The 22,218-nt window shown below is 57.1% G+C and overlaps 1 protein-coding gene across 1 annotated transcript in view; it reads left to right on the plus strand.

Annotated features, from left to right (window-relative positions):
• The window catches only part of SHANK3 (SH3 and multiple ankyrin repeat domains 3), a 513,573-nt gene that overhangs the window by 255,061 nt on the left and 236,294 nt on the right, over positions 1 to 22,218 (plus strand). The window contains exons 15-16 of the mRNA XM_025216389.1: positions 2,349 to 2,460; positions 17,271 to 17,381. Coding sequence (XP_025072174.1) covers positions 2,349 to 2,460; positions 17,271 to 17,381 — 223 coding nt within the window. The remainder of the gene's footprint in view (positions 1 to 2,348; positions 2,461 to 17,270; positions 17,382 to 22,218) is intronic.

The raw sequence follows: 22,218 nt of genomic DNA on the forward strand, positions 1-22,218 counted from the left end.
ATCAATCCTGCGGCTCTTGACCTTGCACATGTTGCTTTAACCCCGTCGCTGATTCACCCCCCGTGTCCTGGGAGCCCTGTGTGGGCCTCACCTCCGCGCGGGCTGGGCTGTCTCCAGCCCGCTCCCAGCACACGACTGCGGCTTGCCGGCCAGGGGCTCTGCAGGGCTGCGCTCGTCTGCAGCTCGAGGGCCAGCTGCTTGGATCGTGTTGGCTGTACATGGGCTTCCAAGTGTAGGAGGGTAAATATAAAGCACATGCTGACCCTCTTGCACCTAACGTAACCTCCGTGTGCGTGGAGCCGAGGGATGCGGGTTGGGGCCCGCGAGCGCAGAGAGGAGCTGTGCCCGTCAGCGCCTTGCTCTGCGCTGCCAGGCCGCCGCGCTGCGCTGCCTGCGGTTCCAAATCTGCTCGTTTGGATCCAGGGCATTAATGAACTGCTAAGGCTGAAAAGTCCTCATTAACTTTTCGGGAATAAATTAATTCCCTTCTTCCCCCAGCCCAGCTGAGCTGACTTTGATTGGCACCAGTTTTACATATAAATGTGTAATTAAAGAGAGGATGATTACACAATCAGCTCCACAGCTGGAGCCAGGGAGGGGGTTGGAGGCGCTCGCGGAGCTGGGATCCCTGTGCCCAGGGCCGAGGACTCTTCGCTCAGACGCTTGAGAGACCCCAGCTGGGAGCAGGACCCCTGGAGCTGAGCCCCATGCAGCCTCTGGCCCCACAGGCTGGCGGAGCGGAGGGGAAGCATCATTATCTCCCCGTGGAGTGGGAAACTGAGGCCCAGCACTGGTGAGGGGGAGCTGCCTCGGAGCTCAGTGCTGGAGCCAGATCTGACCTTTCCGCCCTGTGCATGATCCCCAAGCGCCGCTGGTGGCATTTCCCCACCTGTGCTGAGGCAGGACCCTTGCTTGGGAGCACCGTCCAACCCCGAAGCAGCGTGACTGGTTTCGGTCAGGAGGGTGATGTTCCCGCTCTGGTCCCGGGGCTGATGCTGCATTGGAGCTTCTGGGTCTTGCAGGGTTTCCCTGGGTGCTTTGGAGGGAGGATGGTGTTTGAGCTGTATCTATGCGAGTGAAGGCAGATGAGAGGAAGGCGCTGGTTCGGGATGGGATGCACCGCACACGCTGGTGTGACGGAGGTCCAAGAACTGTTACAGAGTGGAGGCGTCTCCTTGAGGCTTTCCCACCCTGCCTCCACCACGGGTGTCTAGGTCCCCTCACGCCCTGTGATCCTACCTGTGCCCATGTACATCTGCCTGAGCTCTCTCTTGTGATGGCCCCAGACCGTGCTGGGCTGAGGACTGCGTCCTTGTGCCGGTTGCACTCAGATCTCTGCCGTGGCCTCTGTAACAGCCCTCGGGTGAGCTCCATCTGCTCCTGGAGGCTTGTCAGATCCCTGGGTCTCAAGCGTAATTGCTTTCACTCGCCTGCTGCAGAAGCTGCACCGTTCATCTCGGCTCTGCCGGTGACAGATGGCTTGAGCAAGAGTGGTCTCTGCTCCCCCCGCTTTCTCCCCCTACTCTGGGTTCCTGTCCCAAAACAGTCGCATTTCCTCCAGGGCTGGCTCTGAGCTGCCCAGCTCCTGACCATCATTCTGGGCGAACCTGGTGCTCTCCCCTTCTGTGTCCGAGCAGCCCCCCAGCACCTCTGTGGCAGGTGTCCGGAGCCAGAGAGCAGGGAAGAAGGGGCATCGCATGCAGGAATCCCATTACACAGCTAAGGATCAATCCCAGATCCCTGGAGTCCTAGCACCATGCTCGTACCGTAGGGTCATCCTTGCATCTGGTGGCTTTTGTGGGCTCTGAGAGCATCTCCTCCCCTTGGGGCTGTGAGGTGGCCGGAGGGTTTCTCCTGATGGGTTGGTTTGATCCCAAGGGTCTTTTGTGCATCTTCCCCTCCTCTGCAGCCACTTTTCTCAAGGCCTGCCTGGCCCTTTGATCTCCATGTGCATGTGCCTTTCCTGGCTCATCCATCCCGTGGCTGCTGGCCCCACGACCTCCTCAGTCTTTGACTCCAGGGCTCCCATTGCCCTCAGGACCTTCTTGCCCCCATCGCTACTGGCTGCTCTGGCGTGGTGTTTGTGTTTGACTGTCAATACGAGCGGTGATAGTGTCGTGTTTGTTCGTCTGCGTGTAGAAGCAGTTGCTTAGGGAAGGACACAGGGCACCATGTTACCGACATTTGGAGGCGATAAGCTGGGGCCTGGGAATGCAGTAGGGACAAAAACCAGTCCAGCGGGGCCCAGGAAACTGGGGCATGAGCAGGAAGTAGTTTGGCCCAGCGAAAAACAGTTAAAGAGCATCTCTGGAGAGCTGCTCTTGAGCCTCCGGTTCCTCTTGGGTCAGGAGCTGGTTCGCACCAAGCCGGGCCCCATAGTCCTGGGCTCTGACCGGCGCTTCCTTCTTGGCATCGGGACAGCCCTTTGGCAGGACGGAGATGCAGGAGGAGAGGAGGCTGGTACATGAGAGGGAGGGCATGCCGGCGCTGACCTCGGCCACGGCACGAGTGTGCGAGGACCACTGGGGACCAGTGCCAGCCAGGCCACTGAGCAGCTGGCCCCAGCGCTGGGTGGGCTCAGCCACAAGCTCACATCCATGGCCCGTTTAAACGGTGCTGGGGAGTGACATCATTTAAGGAGAGGCTGGACAGGCACCGGGGTTGTGCAAAACAACACCGTTTCATTTTAACTTCCGTTTCACCGTTTCAAAGGGACAGTGTTTCATTTCACTGTTTCGAAATACTGTCCCGTTTAGTTTTGTCGAAACCGTTTCAATGCGTTGTGACGTTTCGCCCGTAGGCTATAACGTGGAGTCATGAAATGCCTATAACGTTGTCATTTCTTGCTTGATTCAGGTGAAAATTGCAGGGATGGTAGTCCCTTCCGAGGGCATGAAGCCTGCCGAGTTTCAAGGAGATAGGTGCAGGGATTTCTGGGAAGCTGCACCTCAAACTTCAAATCCAAACTCGTCTCATTTGCCGGCAGCCCGCTGTCATCCCGCGCGCACATCCAGGGGCCCGCGCCCCCCGGGAGGAGTCTGGCACAGCCCTCCTGTGGGGCGCGGACCCCCGGATCTGTGCACGGGGTTTCAGCAGGCTGCTGCTGCAGGCGGGGACCAGCGCTAGATGTCAGTATCGGAGCGGTCCTTCCCCCCTCTCCCTCGCCTTAGTTTCTGTTTAGCTGCAAGCAAGCAAGCCCGGCTTCGAAACTCAGAACGTTTCAAAACTTTCAAAACGTTTCGAGTGCCCTCGTTTCGTTTCGAAGCTGTTTCGAAACCTTTTGTTTTGTTTCGATTTCCCTGTTTCAAGCCTGAAATTTTTCAAACCTAAATACCTGTTGAAATTTCGCGCAGCCCTGATGGGCACTGGTGGGGATGCTGCAGGCACAGTGATGCCCGTGCTCCACTATGGGGATTTCCCAGGCTCCTGGGCTGTACTGGTTGCTCCCCCTTCTTTGCTGCTCCGTGTGTCCGGGGGTTTTCAAGGTTTCCCAGAGGCACTGGGTGCTGGCCACAGCTAAGGCTGGGAATGGGGTGGGCTGTGCCAATGCTTCTGCTAGGAGCAAAGCTGCAGGGTCTTGCCTCTTCACTCAGAATCAGACCAACATCATATCTGGGGTCAGGGAGGGATTTTACCTTGTGGTCAGACTGGCCCAGACTGGGGGGGTTTACCTTCCTCTGGAGTAGGGTCCGTGTCCTCTACCGGGGCTCTCTTGAGTGTACATGGACATCGTTTCACAGAAGCAGGATGCCGGCTGCCCTAGTTCCCTGCTTTGCCTGGGACAGGTTCGGGTGTTAGGTCTGTGCTGTGTCCCGGGTGAGGGTAGTCTGATGCAGAGTTTAGATGACGGTTGTCTGGGATGGTTGGACAGGGCTGATCCTGCCTCAGGCTAGATGTGACCTCTGGAGCTCCCTGCCAGCCCCACTTCTGACTGTGTCTGATTAATGAGTTCTGTCTGAGCCCCTTTTCTGGGTCTTGCAGAGACAAGTCTACCTGCTCCTGAGTCTCCCTTAGCAATAGCGAGGACACCAAGGAGCTGCAGATGCACACAAACTCTGTCCTTCCTTCAGGAGTTGCTTCATCTCTTCCTTTTCTCCTGGTGAGGGGCCTGGCTCTTCTCACTCCTCGGGGTTCGTTTTGAGGTCCCGTTGCTTTAGAGAAGGAAGCGAGACATGCAGGCAGCTGCAGATGTAGCGTAGCAGGGCGCTCAGTGCATGCACTAGCCTGGCCAAGGCGCACAAGCAGCTTCCACAGATCATGCAGGCCTCTCCACCTCCGTTAGTTCAACTGCCCGGGATTTGTACCAGCAGCACACGTGTCTCTCTCCCCACCTCCTCCTTCTGTGTCTCCACTGGAGAACTAGGTCATCCCAGGAACTTTAGCAGGGACTTCCAAGGACATTTGGAGATCCCACCTCTACCGCAAAGACGTTAGTTGATGGATGTCCAGTGCACTACTCTATCTGAGAGTTGGCCTCGTAAGAGAAAGCACGCTCAAACTTGCTCATATACTGCGGCAGTTGCCAGATACTTTGTGATTGACCGCTGAAAAGAAATCGAGTCATAGTGTTCTTGAAACCATGATGGTCCAGGGAAGTAAGGGGTTTTTTGACTGGTCCAATAGAAGATGCCTGCTAAAAACAAGATATCCAGTCCCCCTTGGTTGCATTTCCATCTAATTCCAGGCACTCTAGTTGTTACTGAGCACGTTTACACATTCATTCATGCGCTTTTTCTAGTGTGCATTAAATTTAGTACCTTCATTGTGAGGTACTAGAAAAATGCACGTTAGCCTATTTTAATGCACATTAGTGAAAGCACAGTTTTTTTGTGACGCTTTAATGAACATTAAAATAGGCTAATGTGCATTAAAGTACACACGTAGACGCGCCTACTGTGGTTCAAGACGAGACAAAACAGAAGTCTTTTAAAAAGGCTCCCAGTGAAAAGTAACCGGTGATACTAACTTTCTCCCAAGAAATGTTGTTATTCTCTAAGCTTGCACATTTTCATGGAAAATGAGCATGCTGTCCTGTCCTACTATAGCTAATTTAACGTGCACAAATCTAGCAGGGCTTGGGGATGAGCTCTGTCCTGCCCATAGCGATGAATTCAAGTCTGCATTAGCTGCAGGAAGTGAGCTCATGACTGATGTCACTACAAGCTGTTTATAAACACAGCGCGCACGTCCTCAAGGTGACAGCAGCAGCCGTCAGCGTGGCCTGCTGATAAGATCGTAGGAAAGTCGGGCTGAGAGGGACCTCACAAGGCCATCTAGTCCAGCCCCCTGCCCGAGGCAGGATCAGCCCTGGCTAAACCAGCCCAGGCAAGTGTCAGTCTAACCCGCTCCTCAACATTTCCAGGGATGGATATTCTCCCACTTTTCTAGGCAGCCTGGTCCAATGCTTGACCACCCTCAGGGTCAGGAAGTTCCTCTAACTCGCCAACCTAAATTTCCTGTGTTGCAGCTAGATGCCATTGCTTCAAGTCCTAACCCCGATGGCCACAGAGAAAAGCCCATCTTCATCCTCTCTGTAACCACCTTTCACAAACCTGAAGAATTATCAAATCCCCCTTCAGTCTGCTCTTCTCCAGAATAAATAATCCTCATTCCTTCAGCCTCTCCTCATAAATCGTGCTCCAATCATTGGTGTCGCTCTGCACTGGACTCTGTCCAATCCGTCCATATCCTCCTTGAAGTGTGGGTCCCAAAACTGGACACAGGGGTGCAGGTGAGGCACCCTAGTGCTGAATAGAGCGGAAGGATCACTTCCCTCGATTTGCAAGTGACAGTCTTGGCAGTACAGCCCAGGAGGTGGTTGACTCTTTTTGCAGCAAGGGCACACTGCTGGCTCATATTCAGTTTATGGTCTCCTGTAATCCCCAGGCCCTTCTCTGCAGTGCTGCAGCCCAACCCGTCCTTCCCCAGTCTGTATCTGTGACTCCACTTATTCTGTCCCAAGTGCAGGGCTTTGCACTTTTCCTTGTTAAACCTCATCCATTGATTGCAGACCATTTTAGTGGTCTGTCTAGGTCATTCTGGATCCTAGCCCTGCCCTCCTGAAGGCCATAATCCTCTGGCCTGCCAAAAGAGGTTCAGAGTACACCAGAGGATTTTCCTTTGGAAGGGCGTATCTTTTTTGCTGAAAACAGATGAAGTCTTGGACACACTGGGCACGTCTACACAAGATGCTTTGCTGCACAGTAGAGCGAATTACTGTGCAGTAAGCATCCACATCTACATGTGCAGATGCTTACTGCACAATAATTGGCTCTAATCCCGAGTAGATTCGCTACCTGCAAATGCATGTAGCAGGTTTACTCGAGATTAGTAACTGCACAGTAGCACATGTGTACATCTCTGCCTGGGAGCAAATGTGCTCCTGAGACCCTGCATGTGTAGATCAGTTTACTCTAGAGTAATTTACTCTAGAGTAAACTGATCCTGCATTAGTTGCATGTGTAGATGTGCCCACTGAGAGCTTCACATGGTAATTTGTTTTCCAAGGGTGTTTAAAAGCCTCGCACGTTAGGGAGAACAAGCCAGCCCAACGCTTGCTGAGTCTTCTCCGATCCGTTTCAGGAAGTGCGCAGGCATCACAGGGAAGTATGGCCATAGCCATACTGGGCCATAGCCCAGTTCCAGTATGGCCATAGCTGCCTGCATCAGAGCACTTGGTCCGATTGCCCTGAGTTTCTCCTCCCTTGCCTGCAGTGCGACTCTGCCGCACCGTGACGGGGGATCAGGGAGTTCTTCCCTGCTCCCTCCGGGGCCCTTGTCTACTTCGAGTCTGTCTCCTGTCCTCGCCCGTGGTCATTGCCACCCGCTCTGGCAAGACCCCTGTCAGTCCCTAGCCTTGGAGACCTGCTCTTCCAAGTGCTGGTGTGACATTTGGGTGCCGTGCCGTCCATTTCACCTCCCATCCACAGATCACCTTCTGCGCTCTCTTGCAGTCGCTGCGTGTCCCCCTCAGGCCCGGGGGCCTGCCCACGTGCGTTACCCCTCCCTTCCTCGTCTGAAGCAGCTGCTCTTCTTCTTTGCTGCCCTGTCTTCTTCTGCCAGTTTCTTCTCTTCATTCGCCCACTTCCTCCTGTTGATCCTCCGCATTGAAGTTCAAGGGCCACGAACCACTGTGCATTTCTGCTACAGTTGGTTCGGTGCACAGGAAAGAGCTGGGTTCACTAATGGGCAACATGAATTACCAGTACAGGATGCTGCCAGTCGGCGTGGCCCCAGCCCCAGGGGCTTCTGCAAAGCAGCCTGGCCATAGCAGTGCCCAGCGTGCCCCAGATCTCCTCTGGCTGGTGCGAGGCTCTTCCCCAGGCAGGTCACAGAGAGGGAGAGTCTAACGAGTGCTGTTCTCCACTGAAGATAAGCAGGGACTGTTCCTAATTCCCACATGTAAAACAGAGCTTACTGGAGCCCTGAGAGACGCCACTACAGCAAAAGCCTCCCTGCCTCAAGCCAGGTTTGACAACACGTTGCATCCCATCCATCAGCTTCGTGACAGTCTGCAGGCCACCGTGAGAACATGCCTCCGGTTAGGCGGTCACGTGGCCTTGTGTGCACCCGTGACCCATAGGCACTGCTCACAGAGCTGGCTGAAGGCACCGCCTACGACACAGGCAAGAGGATGTGAATCCTGCAGCAAGTCTTGACATCCCTCATCCGGTCGAAGGACCCACAACAGGTGTACAGGGAGGCTCCCCTGGCTTGAGATCGTCTCCCGTGTCAATAAGCGCGTGCCCCAGGGCAGGGCAGGACCAGGAGGCTCATGGTGCTGGGCTGGCCACCAGGGTCAGCGACGGTGCCCGGAGGGGAGGCGACCCCTCCGCTCGCTCTACCTCGCACTTCCGACTTGTTCAAGCAACACGGGTCCGTTCTCGCTGTACGGACGGCGTCGGGGGACAGACCGGTTCTGCAGCTGCGCAGGGTGTCGTGCTCGGGGCACAGCCAGGCAACGCGACGCATGCTCACCGAGAAACGGGAGCGCGTCTCGCTATGGCCGTCTCAGCATAATTTATCCCCCACAAAGGGTTTGATTGCTTATATTGTGCAGTACTTGCTTCCGGGCTCTCTTAATAAGCTCATTCCGTGTTCATATAGCAGCTATTTCAGCACATTAACTACCAGTTCAGGAGTGAAGAATGGTTTTTTCATCCTTCAGTGATTCCAGTTTTAAAATGCAGCCAGCAGACACTGCTGCCTAATGGGCTCTTCTCCCTCGAGCCTGGGATGCTGCGCAAGAGAAGGGGAGCACCCGGGCAGCAAGATCCCAAAGACCCCAGGTGCAAATGAGTAAGTCGCTTCCTGACGCAGCTGGCTCTCCTGGATGCGATGCCACCGGGGTCCCTGTCAGCACCTACCCTGCCCACGAGCCAGTGGAGACTTCTGGATCCCATGTCCCTAGGAGTCTCTCTAGTCTTATCACCTAATCGGTGATCTCCAGAAAAGATCCTCCTCCCTTGGGAAGGGGCTGGTAAGCGGCAAACACCTTCTCCATCCACGTCTTCTCTACGTGAGCTTGTGGCTCCGTGTCAGCTGGCCTGTCCAGGTGGCACAGGTCAGGTGGGGAACTGGAGCTCATGGTGGTCTGGGTGGCTACTGAAGTGCCCCTGCGGGCAGCAGGTGTTCCCCAGAAGACCCTGACGCCACGGGACGAATGGGCGCGGGCTCAGCGCAGTCTCAGCCAGCTCACTCCCCGCAAGGCACCGACACGCTAACACTCCTGCCCACGCGGGTCCGGGGCATTAGCCCGGGGTGCTTATGGCACGATGCAGGCACAAGTCACCTCTTGCAGCCCTAGGCGAGTGCACGGGTCCAAGAGTGCCCCGTTCTCTCTGATACACTGGTCACAGCAGCTTTGTTTTCATCAGACGCTTCCTGCACTACGTATTTTAGCAAACATCAACAGCTTTCCTGGCCTGCCCTAACCCGTGTGTGTCCTGTCGTTACCTTGTGTGTCCTGGACCCCCGGGACCCCCTTCATCAGGGTCCCTACAAGCTCATCTTGTCAGTGCATGGTTTAGGTTTTGCATAACCAGTGTGTGCCTCCTGCTTTGGCCAGAGCTGGAGCAGAGCTTTCCTGTGAGCTGCATGTGCACTGATCAATGCTTGCATTAATCAATACTCCAGCAAAGCCTGCAGTGACAAGCTCTTTCATAGCTGGCAGCTGGATGTGTGGCCATCCTTGTAAAAGAGAGGACTGGGCTTTCTCGTGCTGGTGGTGGGCACCGTGACCCTCACCAAGCTCAACAAGCAGCAGGGCTAGCCACGCTTTGGGGCAGAGTCTGGGTGGGTAGCCAGGCATTTGCTGGGCAAGACCTAGGTGTTGGGAGCCCTGGCTCCTGTCCTGGTGGAGGTGACGGGATGACACCGATGGCAGATGGGCAGGGGCAGAAGTCAGGTGCCTGCTCCTGGGATGCAGGGGATGCCAGGCCACGGCGGGAGCGGCCGAGCAACGCGACTGGAGCCGTGGTGGTTCCTTTCCCCTCTCAGCGGGTGAGAGGCGGTGGGGAGGCCGACGTGGCGTGCAGAGACTTCTTTGCGAGGTCTCCAGCGAGGGCATTGCTAAGCATCGGTAAAGCTGGCTCAGGGGTCAGTGAGCGAGGAAAATGCTCCCTGCACTATGAGACTCTGCTCACCGCTGCCTTTGTGATGAGCTCTAGGAGGGGGCGGCTGGGCTGGAAAGGTGCCGTTGTGGAGCGGCGGTGTCCGCTGCAGTGCGTGGATGAGGAGCTGTCAGGCCAGCAGACTCCGTGTGTCCTGGCAGATGTGCACGGTGATGGCAGGCTCTTGGCAGCGTGGGCGGACGACGTGGGGGGTTAGGAGGGTGGTGTGCGCCAGGCAGGGACACAGCTGTGCTGCCCTGGACCTGTCAGGGGGAGAGGGGAAGCTCCATTGTGCACGTGGCCGTGTACGGATGCAGGCTCCTGTGCCCGTGTGTGTCCGTGGGGATGCAAGGGGTAGCCAGGCACGGTTGAGGGCAGGGCTCGTTTCTGCGGACGTTGGCCCTGTGCAGAGGCTGCCAGCTAAGGGGGCTTCAGGTAGGGTCCCGCCAGCCAGCACCAGGGTATGTCGTGGTTCAGGCTGATCCAGGTGGCCCGGGGTCAAGAGTCTTTCTGCCCCGGCCCCGGTCTCTCTGGCTGCCGACCCCTCTCTCCCACCTCCGCATATTAAGATGTGAAATCAGTCGCCGTGATGGAGGGGCCCTGCAAGCACCTGCCAGAGGCATGATACAGAGCCAGCTTATTAATTTAATTGGACATTTTAAAATCAGCTCTTGTAATTGCATTTTAATTTGTTAACAAGTGAAGCTTCTGCAGAGCGAAGTGTGAGGCTACCATACCGGCTGTCTCCCAGGGGGGCTGGGGGCTGTGAGTCTGTCCCACCCGGGGCCTCTGGACTCCAGCGATAACAGGATCGAGAGCCTCTGCGCGATGCTGGACGGGGCCCTGCACGCTGCAGGTGCTCGGAGCTGGCCAGGCTCTCCACGGACCTGCGTCCCCGTGCTCGAGGAAGTCCCTTTCAGGGATGCCGTCAGCCCTGGGGTTAGACTGGGCTACCTTTGTGGGGAGAAGGGTGTGCATGACCCTGCGTGTGGGTGCATGTGCATGGGTGTGAGACGGTGTGCGTGTGAGCTGAGTGGGACCTGCCGAGCCCTGGGCAGAGGATGCAAAGCCGCGGGGTTTTTCCACCCAGCTCCCAATTGCAGCTGCTGCTGCTTATGCAGTCACGGGCAAATTAAACCGGAGAGAGAAATAACTCTTGCTAATGTGGAAAACGGCAGAAGCAAGGAGCCTGCAGGGCCCAGGCAGGAGCTCAAGGTTGCGGCGCGAGGCTGATGTACACTCACGGGGCTGGGACAGAAACGGGGGCAAAGATGCTGAAGGATTTTAAGAGGTGCATGTCTGTAACTCCCGGCAGCACCAAGCCTGGCGGTGCCCTGAGTCCGGAGCAGGGCACTCCCAGGGGCTTGGCAGGAGGGGGATCTCCAGCACGTGGCCTAGCTGTGCCCTTGCTGGGCATTTGCAAGATGCAGACAGGCCTGGGGAAAGCATGACTGCTCCGTCTGCTCCCCAGCTTCTCCCTCGGGGCCGGTGGCTGCTGGCGTGAGCCGCTACCCAGTCCGACCTGCACCCCAGTAGCATCTCTGACTCTGGGCTCACCCCCATTCGAAGGGTAAAGGCACCTTCCCCGTGGAGCGCCCCAAGCCAGCAAGCTCAGGCAGTGACCTGTGACCCGCCGTGTTCCCCCCGCCGCCCATGGCCCCTGTAAACCCACCATCTCCATCCTCTCGTGCCCCATCCTCCCCAGTCCTCCTGTGTGCTGCACTTTACAGCCGTGCATTGGAGTCCTGCCTTGGGGCAGCAAAGGGAGCGAGTGCAGCTGTGCAGACCTACCAGAGCCGGCACTAAACCGGTGTTACCCTGAGAAGCAGGTTAGACGCGGCCCAGCTGTTTGACCCAGCTGGGCCTGGTCCCTGTGTGCTGCGGCCACTTCTTGCACTGCAGCGTGCAAGTGTGCGGGGCACATGGGCACCAGTGTCTGCCCACGGCTTCTCTGGTGACACCCCAGTGGTGGTGCCAGCCAGACCTGCTAACCGCTCCAGCCTGCATGGCAGCTCCTCCATGGAGAAGGGCAGTAGATGCTTCCACCCGTGGGAGATGGGCTCGTTCATGGCTGCGAGGACCTGGCCTCGGGGTAACGGGAGCTGAAAGCCGTGTCCCGATGCAGCGGCAGGCGTATACAGTGCAGCAGGGCTGGGTGTGCCAGCTCAGCAGCTGTGTGGCTGCCGGTCGTCCGAGCTGTCCAGCTCCGTGGGGCTTGTGCACGATCCAGGGCCGAGGACACAGCGGGCAATGCAACACTCAGCCCTGCGGCACAGCCAGACCTCGGTGTCACGGGGGGGTGGGGGGTGCCGACTGCCCCGATTCCTGGAAACAGGCAAAGAGAGCTCAGAAAACACATGGAGCCACTTAGCAGACATCCTGTGAGCCCAGTCTGGCCCGGGAACAGGTGCAAGCACCAGCTGACAGGTGCTAGCAGCAAGGCTGCCAGGGCCCCATCAGCTCCCTGGACACTTGGAAGAGGCATGCGGAGAAGGAGCTCAGGTGCAATGTGAGACAGAGCGCGTTCCCCAGGTAGACCTGGGCTGAGTGCGCGAGCCACCTGTCCTGCTGCGCTGCCTGCACCCCGTGGCAGCTGTGCCCTGCGTCTTGCGGGGAGCAGCATCCGGCCGAGGACATGGCAGGGCTGGTCCTGGCACCAGACCATGAATCCCCAGGGAGGTGCAGGCTGCTGGTCTTGCTCTGGGCAGCGTCTGGGCATGCAGCTCCTGCAGCCAGGACGGAGAGCGTTCGGTGAGCAGTGCAGGCGCAGCCGGTGCTCTGCGGCACCGTCCCCGCTGCCTCTCCCCACCCTCGCACCGCGCTGGCTGCAGCTGCACAATGGTGCAGCCCCTTGGCACGTCAGAACAGCCCCGCAGAGAGGTATTTAGACCAAACCTGGGTGAGACAGGGCCTGCTAGGCCGTGGGGCCTGGAGTCTGCATGAGGAAGGCTCAGCGTGGGCACGGTGCTGCAGGTTGCAACGTGGCAGGAGGGCAGTGCTGTCCTGGCCGCAGAGCAGGGGCCTGCAACCGTGAAGGCACCGCAGCCCTCTCCAAGTCTTGCTCGAGCAGGGAGCGTGGGAGGAACAAGCCGGTCCGAGCTGAACAGTTTCCTGGATGCAGGGACAGCCCTTTGCTCAGCCAGGTGCTGTCTCCAGCTCCTCGTTAAGGAAACATCTGGGCCCCGCTGCGAGGCTTCCCCTCTGCAAGCAGTGCCTGACCTAGACATGCCTCCTAGCCTGGTCTCGTGCCTCTGCCTCTCCTGGCTCCAGCCTGCGGATGTTGGCTCCTGCTCTTGGATCGTGCTCTGGCTTTTGGCCTCTTGCTGCTGACCCCTTGGCTTCATATTGTGGCTACAGTGCCCAGGGCACCGGTGCTGCCTCTGGCTCTCATACCTGGATGTGACATCTCTGACCTCCACTGCATATCGTCTGCCAGGGTCTGGAGCACCCACCGGGGACGTGGCTCTAGCCAGGCTACCCCTACCCCTGGCAGCATGCTTTTCTGAGCAGAAACATGCAGCCAGGTATATCTGGGGCCAGCGCAGGTGCTGCTCATTAGCTGACAGCGCCTAACAAGGGCCAGCCATCACGACCCCTTAGCACCATCCTGGAAGCTCGCGGCCCCATGCAGCAGGAGGGGGAAGCCCCAGAAAGATTCCCATTGTGGAGATGGAGTCAGCAGGACGTTGCAGAGGAACGCGTTGCAGCCAAGCAGGGAGCAAGATGACACGGCTGGCCCGGGCCCAAGTGCATAAAGGAGCAGCTGCTCCGGCTCACGGGCTGGGAGCGACCTTTCAAACAAAGAAGAAATGACACAAGATCAGAGCAAGGTGCATTCGTATGGGAGAGCCTCCGCAAGGGAGCAGCCGCCGGGCTCGCAGCCGGGAGGAACGTCCATTGATCAGGATCAAGAAGGCAAGAGAGGGAACACCCGCGGCAGCTGGGTTTACACCTCTATCTCGAACCACCTGTGGGCCATAGGAAAAGCAGGGCTCCTGGGTGGAGGCAGAGAGCCCAGGACAAGAGGCATGAATGGGGAGGTCTGCAGCCTCCACCACTCCCCACCTCCCCTGCATGGCAGGGCCGCCAGGTCCCACCAGCTCAGAGCCCTGGTCTCCGGTGCACAGCCCAGCACCAAGACAGGCCTCCTGGCCCTGAGCAGGGCACATTTACCAACACAGACACAGGGCAGGGCCATCGGCACAGCCGGGGGCATCACCCTGCCCTCCGCAGTTGGGAGGTTGGGTGGCAGAAGGGGCTGGGCGCTGTTCCCACGAGACATGAAGGTCAAGAGCATTAATCCGCCACGTGGACACTATCACTTGGAAGTCAAATGGCTTTGGCTTGCTTTAGGTATGCAGGTTGCAGCCGTATAGGTCTAGAGGCAAAAGGACTCCGAACTCGTGGTACAGGTCATATCTTTTATTAGGCCAACTAGATTTTTGCAAATAAAAATTGCAAATAAAGAATTTTTTTTTGCAAAAATCTAGTTGGCCTAATGAAAGATATCACCTGTACCACGAGTTCGGAGTCCTTTTGTCTTGTTTTGGCTGAAGTGAAGGCATCCTCCACGGTGGTTAATAAACTTGAACTACTGCGCTCTGAAGACTTGGGCTTTGCTTTCCTGGTGAGGCCCTGAAACTGCCAGCCGCTTGGAGCAGAGTATGCGTGTGGTCTGGTGAGCGCCCAGCCCGTTCTTGGGGGTTGTGCTGAAGAACAGGCTTTCCAAAACTGTCATAGCAGGTGCGTGCCAGACATGCAGAGTCCTACATAAGTGCGTGTGGCCGGGCATTTGGGGTGCCTACCGCTTGAAGAGGTCAGGCAGCCTGTGGAGCCGCGGGCAGGTGGGCTGGGGCTGATTGAGAGTCAGCCGGTCCCCAGAGCCAGCAGGCGAGGCTGGGCCTGATGAAGGAGTCACCTGACGGGTGGAGGGCTGGCTTAGCCAGGGTATAAGCCCAGACCCGGAGAGCGGGACGGGCAGTAACATCTGGAGAGCTGGTAAAGGAGCGTTGCCCAGCAAGAAGGCTGCAGCTCCTGGAGGCCAGCAAGGAGTGTAACATCTGGAGCAGTCGGGAAGTTTGAGTAGGAGCTAAGGGGGTAGAGGAGGCTCTTGGGGACCCAGTGTGGGGTCCAGGGGCCAGAGAGAGGGGCTGAGAGTCTGGGGGCCAGGTGAGCCCAGAGAGGGGGGCTGAGCATCTGGGGGCCGATCAAGTGGCTGGGTGAGCCCAGAGAGGGATTGAGTGCTTAGGAGACCTATTGAAGGTTGTGGGTGAACCCAGTGAGCAGGACAGAGTCTGGCGCCTATTGGGGGGTCTGGATGAGCCCAGAGAAGGAAGGAGCTGTGTGGGTAAAGACCTAAGGAGGGGGCTCCAGGTGAGCCCAAAGAGATGGAGCGATCTCTGGATGGGCCCAAGAGGGCTGACCCTGGGAATCTCAACTGGCCTGTGTGGAGTGGAGCCAGGGCCTAGGAGAAGCCAAAGGTCCTTGTGTGGTCACAGCCGAGAGGAAGGTGTCAAGGGGCGTACAGCGTGGGATGACGATGACTGGTGCTGGGCTCTCCCAGGAGGAGGGAGCAAGGAAAGGGGTCCAAGAGAGAGCCGGGAGCCAGAGATGGGTGGGGGTGCAGATGTGAGATGGAGCCGAGGCCAGAGATCTTGGAGGGTGGCAGCCCAGGAGGGGTGTAGGACATCCAGGGGGAGCCCAGAGGGACAAGCAAGATCAGGAAGGCCTGAAACTGCACCCTCCTGGGGCTGGTTAGCACGGTGGGGCCACCACATATGGGCCACCCCAGGGAAAGGTGAGTTTGGGGTGCTGGAAAGCCTCAGCTCCCACTGCCTTATGGGTCACCCCCTGGAGGGGGAAGGCTAGGGGAGCACACCCCAACAGAAAAGCAACGGGAAAGAGACCAGGACCGCGGGGGTCCAGAGGCCCAGGGAGTGGCCTGGAATAGCATGGGACCAAACAGGCCCAAGGGCCTGGCGAGCACGCCCTGGGAAGTAGAGGACCAGAACCAGCTGGTCTTCCCTGGCTCCCGACCACGCTGTCACCACTGCACGATCCCAGCCCCGAAGCAGCTCCTTGCCCCGCTGCTCGCCCTGCCAGCGCGGCTGGGGCCGGTCTCCATGGAAACCCTGGCCCCGTGCTGCAACCACGCCACCGCCACTGGGGTCACCATGGAAACCAGCTACAGTGACACAGGCAGGGGCTGCTGGGAAATGGAGTTCACATAAGCCTGATTTGGGCTGGACTTTGCCCGCCCCTGCCCTAAGGCCTCGACCACAAGTAGGGTGGTCACTGCAACGAGAGCAGGGCTGCCTCCCACACTCTTTATAACAACTGCCATCAAGGCTGGTGGGCGAGAGCTGGCAGACAGCCCGTCGAGCATGGGATCGCGTTCGGCTCTGGGTCCTGGGCGCTGTACCCTAAGCAAGCGGGCCCTGTAGCGCCATTGCTCGCAGGGAAGGGCACTGGCAGTGCTTCCTCTCGCTTGTAGCCCAGGCTCCGCTTGTCTTGACCGTGTGCATGGACACCCCAGCCCCGCTTCTGTGCTGTCTCAGACCTGGCTGGTTCAGGAGGCCCCTGCCTGTGTGCCCGGGGTTGGGCCACAGCTGGTTGTGGTTAAAAGGGGGTGATCGTGGGGTGGGGTGGGGGGCAGAGGACTCAGGGTGATGCTGCGAGCTCCCCCAGCACAGTGCCTTCCACAGATAGGTCTGCAGGCTGTCAGAGGAGCCCACAGAGCAGCTTCCCACTGAGCGATGGGCACACCTGTCCCATCAGGGCCACCCCAAGCCTGTCCAAGTCCTTGTCCCTCAAAGCAGGCGATGCCGCGGGCTCTGTGCAGGGCAGTGGCTGCAGGCCAGGCACCTCCACCTGCTGCTGGCATAGCCCGCAGGGGCCCTGGCTGTGCTTCTTGCAGGGAGCCTGCGACTGCCGGTGCCCGGGGAGGCATTGCGAGGATGCATTTTGCTTCTCCCTGCGGCCCGTTCATCTCCAGGGCACCTTTAAGGCGTCGGTGTCCTCAGGCTTTGGGGAGCAGGCACATTGTGGGGGGGAAAGGGCTGTTGTCCCTTCTGGCAGGGAGGGTGTTGCTGTTGATACTGAGAATCAGAGTCTGTGTTTTCCTTCGGGGCGAGCGTGGGGCCAGAGCCGGGACTTCCGACAGCTTTGATACCTATTACTGTGTGGCCCTGGGCACATTGCTTCCCCTCTCTGCCTCGGTTTCCCGACAGTGGTGTGATGGCGATAGGTCCTTGCCTTAGAGGAGAATCCAGAAACCCAAAGTGCAGCCTGCTGTCAGGGATGGGACCTTGTTGCTAAAAATACATAAATTGGATTAAAAAAAGAACCTCTCTGGAATGCTCCGTTTCTCTCCTCTTTCCTGTAAACTGGGTGGAGGCCATCGGTTTGCTCCTGCATGCCCTAAGGGCATCACAATGCACGCCCCACCCCTCTCATGCACTCTCTGAGTGGGGCGGAAGGGCAGACCCCCTTCTAAGCAAGGGTTTTTTGGAAGGTTTCTTTTGGCATGTGTTGCCCTGTGTGTGCCCACTAGACTAGTCCCTGTGTGCTGGACTGTCACACCTTCCCTTGCATGTTAAGATGGCCATTTATTTGTGCACCGTTGTCCCTTTCCTGACTCGCATCCGTCTCTCTCCGCAGTGCTGAGCATCGGCGAAGGTGGTTTCTGGGAAGGAACGGTGAAAGGACGCACTGGCTGGTTCCCGGCAGAATGTGTTGAAGAGGTGCAGATGCGACACGATGCACGGCAAGGTAAGCCTCCTTGGCCTGAGCACGTCCTTGGAGCGGGCAGCTGTGTCCAGCCCTCCAAAAGCAGACTGATTTATTCTGAATGTATCCTCAGTGCTTGGAGTAACAGCTCTCTTCGTAGTCCCCTGTCCATAAATACCTGCTTGTATGCGTGCCCAGCTGTGGGATGCACGTGGCTTGTCAAAAGGCAAAGGCAGAGCAGGGCTGTGACAGGGGCTGTGGAGGGGTCTCGGGGGCGGGTGAGACCCGCGTACCCGTGGCTCAGCCCTGCCATGCGGGGCCGGGAGAGGAGAGCAGCAACTTCTTAGTCACTCATGCAAATGAGCTGTTCTGCTTAACGGGGAAGGTGCAGTCGTCAGGGATCCTGTTGCAGTCGCCAGTCCTGTGCCTCCCCTCCAGTTCTGCGACCTACATACCCGCTGCCTCCTGGGAATGCTGAATCACGCCGGCAGCGCTTTCCAAAAGGGAGACAAACCTGGGAAACTTGCAGGCGTCGCTGCGGCGGCGGCTGTCCCGCTTCCAGGAGGGGCTGCATGTCCGTCTTCTGCTGGGGCTTGGCACAGCCCATGATTCAGAGCAGCCCCTGTACTTTCAGTCGGGTCTCGGCTTTTCTTTGCCTCGAGTCCCTGCAAGGAGATTTCTTCCTCTATTCACAGCGGTGCACAATGAGGCACCGGTCCATAAATGATCTGTGGTGTTGCCCCCCCTTCGCCAGCTGCAGTGGCTTTGCTGGGCTGTGTGATGGGCAGGAAGTAGTTGGAAGTTAATCGACTTCCAAAAGCCCCTTGCACTGGAGACATTTCTGAGTGGGCATTGCAGGAAGGCCTGCGAGATGCTGTGAGTTATCTGTGCTGGGTGTTGCAGCTGCGTTCCCGTTGCCTGTTCATGTCCTGCTCTCTACTCTGAAGCTGTCTCTATATACCACTGCCTCTGCAGCACAAGACGCAGGATTTTCCCTCATCAGCCGGTCACTGCTGGCAGTTGGCTATGCCCTGGGTGTCCAAGACTCATTTCTGAGAGCCAGGTGGGGAAGCCAGGTTTGAACTCCTCTGGAGCACACGCCAGCTCCTCTCTTGCACGAGCGCGGAGGTGAGGCTCTGGAGCCCCAATAGCGTCCCCTTCTCCACTCCAGGCAGGCAGAGGAAAGGGGTCTTGCAGCTGAACGCTTTCTGAGCCCTTCCATTGCCTGGCAGCTCGTGCTATGCTCAAAGTGCACTGCTGTCACAAGCTGTCCATGGGGTTAACTGAAACTGGACGTTACTCTCAGGGCAGAGGCCACCAGTGAAAGGCAAATTGCACCTGGCACGCAAAGATGGCCAGGCTGTTCCCCAGAGCTAGGGTTTGCTCCACGATGAAGCTCACTGACCCCAAAGCCGGGGCAGAGATGTCAGTTTTCCCCAAATGGGGTCATTATGCAGCAAAGGAGACGAGGGTAGCACAAGCAGTGATGCTGACAGATTGCTGCTGGAACGGATCAAGAGCCACCACACCACTGGGGAAATGCCCAGGGAAGTGCAGGGTCCGGTGACTTTTCAGTATGATTCTTCTGGTCCCTAGAAGAAGAGGGTGCAAGGTTGTCAAGATAACTAAGCCCGGCAGCTGGCTTGAGACCTGGTGCTTTGAAGAAGGGTTTGTTGTGTTTGGTCACGGGGAGATGCTGGCAGAAAGGACTCTTCCCAGAGTGCTGGGTAGCGGCCTTACAGGGTCAAGGCTGGTATGACCAGTGAGAGAGAGCTTTAAAATATGAAACAAGGGAAAGATATTGGACAAAACTAGTGTAATCTGTGCCAGGTTTTAATACACAGGAAGGGGGAGACCAGGTCAATGAGGAAGCAGGAAAGAGCAAAGGAACAGCATGAGATAAGATGCTGGGTAGCAAAGTAAAGAAAGCAATGGTTCCTATTGATGAGAGCAGTACTCGTGTAGATGGTACAGCTAGTTATAGCGCAATCCCAATCTGTTTAGGATGTCGGGGGCAGTCGTGAGAGATCAGTGAAGAGGTCTGTATAGAGGCGTAAGGAGCTTGTACAGCAAACAACATGGAGACATTAAACTACTGGTGCAGGATGTGAAGCTGGATCGGTGAATCCTGAGGCTGGAGGGGCATCTCCTGCAGCCCCTGCATGAATGCAGGAGACCTCCTCCTGAACCATCGCTGACCAGTGTTTATCCAGCCTCCTCTTGACAACCTCCAGTGAAGGAGATGCCATCACATCCTGGGCCTTCCTCTATTAGTCAGGGCGGTTTCCCCCCCCGAGATGGAATATAAAATCTGCTTTGCTACAACTTAAGACCATTGCTTTGCCTTCTGCATCAAGGGAGCACACTTGTCCTCTCCTTTCTTTGCTGCAGCCTTTCACATATTTGTGAGGCCCCTTCCAGCCCAACTTTCCGATGATCCTATGGAAAGAAACTGAGGAGAGAATAACAAACGTAGTTCAGAAGGGAGAGGTGCAGGGGGAGCGATCCAGGCTTACCGACATGACCTCAGCCGTGTGCAAGATGTACAGACAAATTGTGAAGGAAAAAATCATTAAAGGCATGAGAATAAATGGAAAATAAGGTAAAAGGAACCATGGGGTCACCAAAGATAGATTGTGCCAGACTGCCTGATTGCTTTCCTCACGAAACAAGTGATCTTCCAGACAAAGGCAGCGTGGTATTTCCACCTGTCCGGACTTCAGTGAGGCGTATATTGGGGTGCCACATGGCAAATTGTTAGTTAAACTGAGGAAATGGGGTTGAGTACAAGAATTTTAAAAAGGGTGAGGAAATGTCTGGGGAGAGAAAATAGATTAAATGATGTTAAAGGGAGAAGTGCTGAGCTGGAAGGAGTTTACTTGTGGAGTTTCTCAGGGAGTGTTCTGGGATTAATTTAAAAAAATATTTTTATTAATGACTTTAGCCCCCAAAGGAGGAGTGTGCTACTGATATTTGCTGGTGACACAAAGATTGTAGGCACTGCCAGTCTGAAGCAGGTTCAGAGCATCATACAGGAAAACTGGATGATATTGAAGGCTGAAGCAATGGAAATATGATAAAATTTTAAACGTACCAAGAGCAAGGGCATGCACACAAGGACTAAATAACAAGCATCCTGCTGCAATCTTGCAGCTCATTCGTTGGAAATAAGTTTGGAGGAGAAAGACCTTGGGTGCACTGATCACAGGATAGCTATGAGACACCAATGGGATGTGGCCACGAAACAAGCAAATGCAAGCTCAGCGTGTCAGGTGAAATACTTCCAGGAAAGAGAGAAGCAAGCGGTAAGGCCATGATACGAGGCCCTGGTGACATTTCACGTGCAACAGCTCTGGTCTCTCACAGTCGAGAAAGATGAGCGGAAGCTGGAAGGGTGCGGAGAGGACGATCAGGGGGATTTTGGCACGAGGCTAAACGAACTGAGGCTGGGAACGGGTGGAAGGCGTGTAGCCACGTGAGCAGGGAGCTTCTGCAACACCGTCCAACAGGCGTCGGGCGCACCTAACCCTTTTCTACGAGGGAGCTTGATCAGCTCCTGAAAGGGATGAGGTGGCACCGCTGTCGTCACGGGGTCCGGACTCGCTTGTCGCCCCCCCCAGACACCTTCTGAGAGCCCAGAAAGGTTCGAAGAGCCAGTCCCTCCAAAAGTAAATACTCACAAACATAAACACAGATCATTTTTAATAGCTAATTTAATATAAATGACTAAACAGTGCAGATCAGGCATATCAAGCAAACGATTAAAATTTTATAAAGTGCACGTTCATGTAAAGAAATAACAGTCTTGTTAGCATTTGAGAAAGCTCTGCAACCCGCCGGAGCCCTGACTGAGAAGAGCGGGATCTCGGCGGAGTTTGCTTCAGACGAAGGGGGCTTCGTCCCCCCAGCCTCCCCGCCCCGGGGGCTGCCAGAGCCGGGAGCGAAGCCCCTGCTCTCCCATCCGCTTTCTGGATGCGGCCTGCAGGCCAGGAGCGAATTTCAAAGCTGCACCCAGGGAAGAGGCAGCAAGAAATCAGAGCACATCCCTGTGATGACGCCCAGGCAGAGAGAGGCCGGTTAGAGAAGCACAGGTGGTGAGTGTCAGGGGTACGGGGCGGCGGGTCCCGGGCTGGTGAAGCTTCGTCTTGCTGCATTTCCACCTTGATCGCTGTATGGTGACAACTACAAGGCAAGCTGCACCTGGTCCGTAAAGGGCTGAAGCCTTGTTCCTGTGCATCCAGATGGGGCTTTGCTTGGGATCGTCCCTCTTGGAGGGGAGTCTGACACGGGCACACCGGCATTTGCCACGTCTGCAGCGGGAGTGTTCGCACTGCACGGAGGTGGAGAACCGCTGGCTCCGAGTCAGACTTCAGGCACAAGTGCTTCAGACGGGCACGTGCAGCCATCTGGTCAGAGGCTCGCTTCTTCTCGTTTGCTGTTCTGTTTCCGTGCTCCGACAACGCACCGGCCCTGCAGCATCTGCTCCCAGCTCGGGACACCGCGTGCTCCTGGTCTGCGCTATTTACAGAATCGTCCTGCACGAGCCGACGGCAGGGGAGGGCGCGGGGCTCGGACGTGGACTGTGTGGCAGAAATGCCCCCGTCGGTGCCCCTCTCCAGAGATCTGTCTCAGCCAGCCCAAGAGGCTGGTGTTGAATCTCTCACAGCGGGGATCTCGCTCCTTGTCTGCAGACAAAAGCCTGGCGCCTGGGAGGCGATGCTCTGGTCACCTGGGCAGGGGGGGGGGAAAGACCCGGCCCTGCGCGCGGGCCCAGGTAGCCAGGGATGCTTTGCAGATTGGACGGTTTGTAGCCAGTATTGGCAGCTTCGATTGGACCGGCTGCTGAGGTCAGGGAGGTTTTAAAAAGGCCTGGGCCAGG

Source organism: Alligator sinensis, unplaced genomic scaffold, assembly GCF_000455745.1.
Source record: "Alligator sinensis unplaced genomic scaffold, ASM45574v1 scaffold961_1, whole genome shotgun sequence".
NCBI classification, from domain to species: domain Eukaryota; kingdom Metazoa; phylum Chordata; order Crocodylia; family Alligatoridae; genus Alligator; species Alligator sinensis.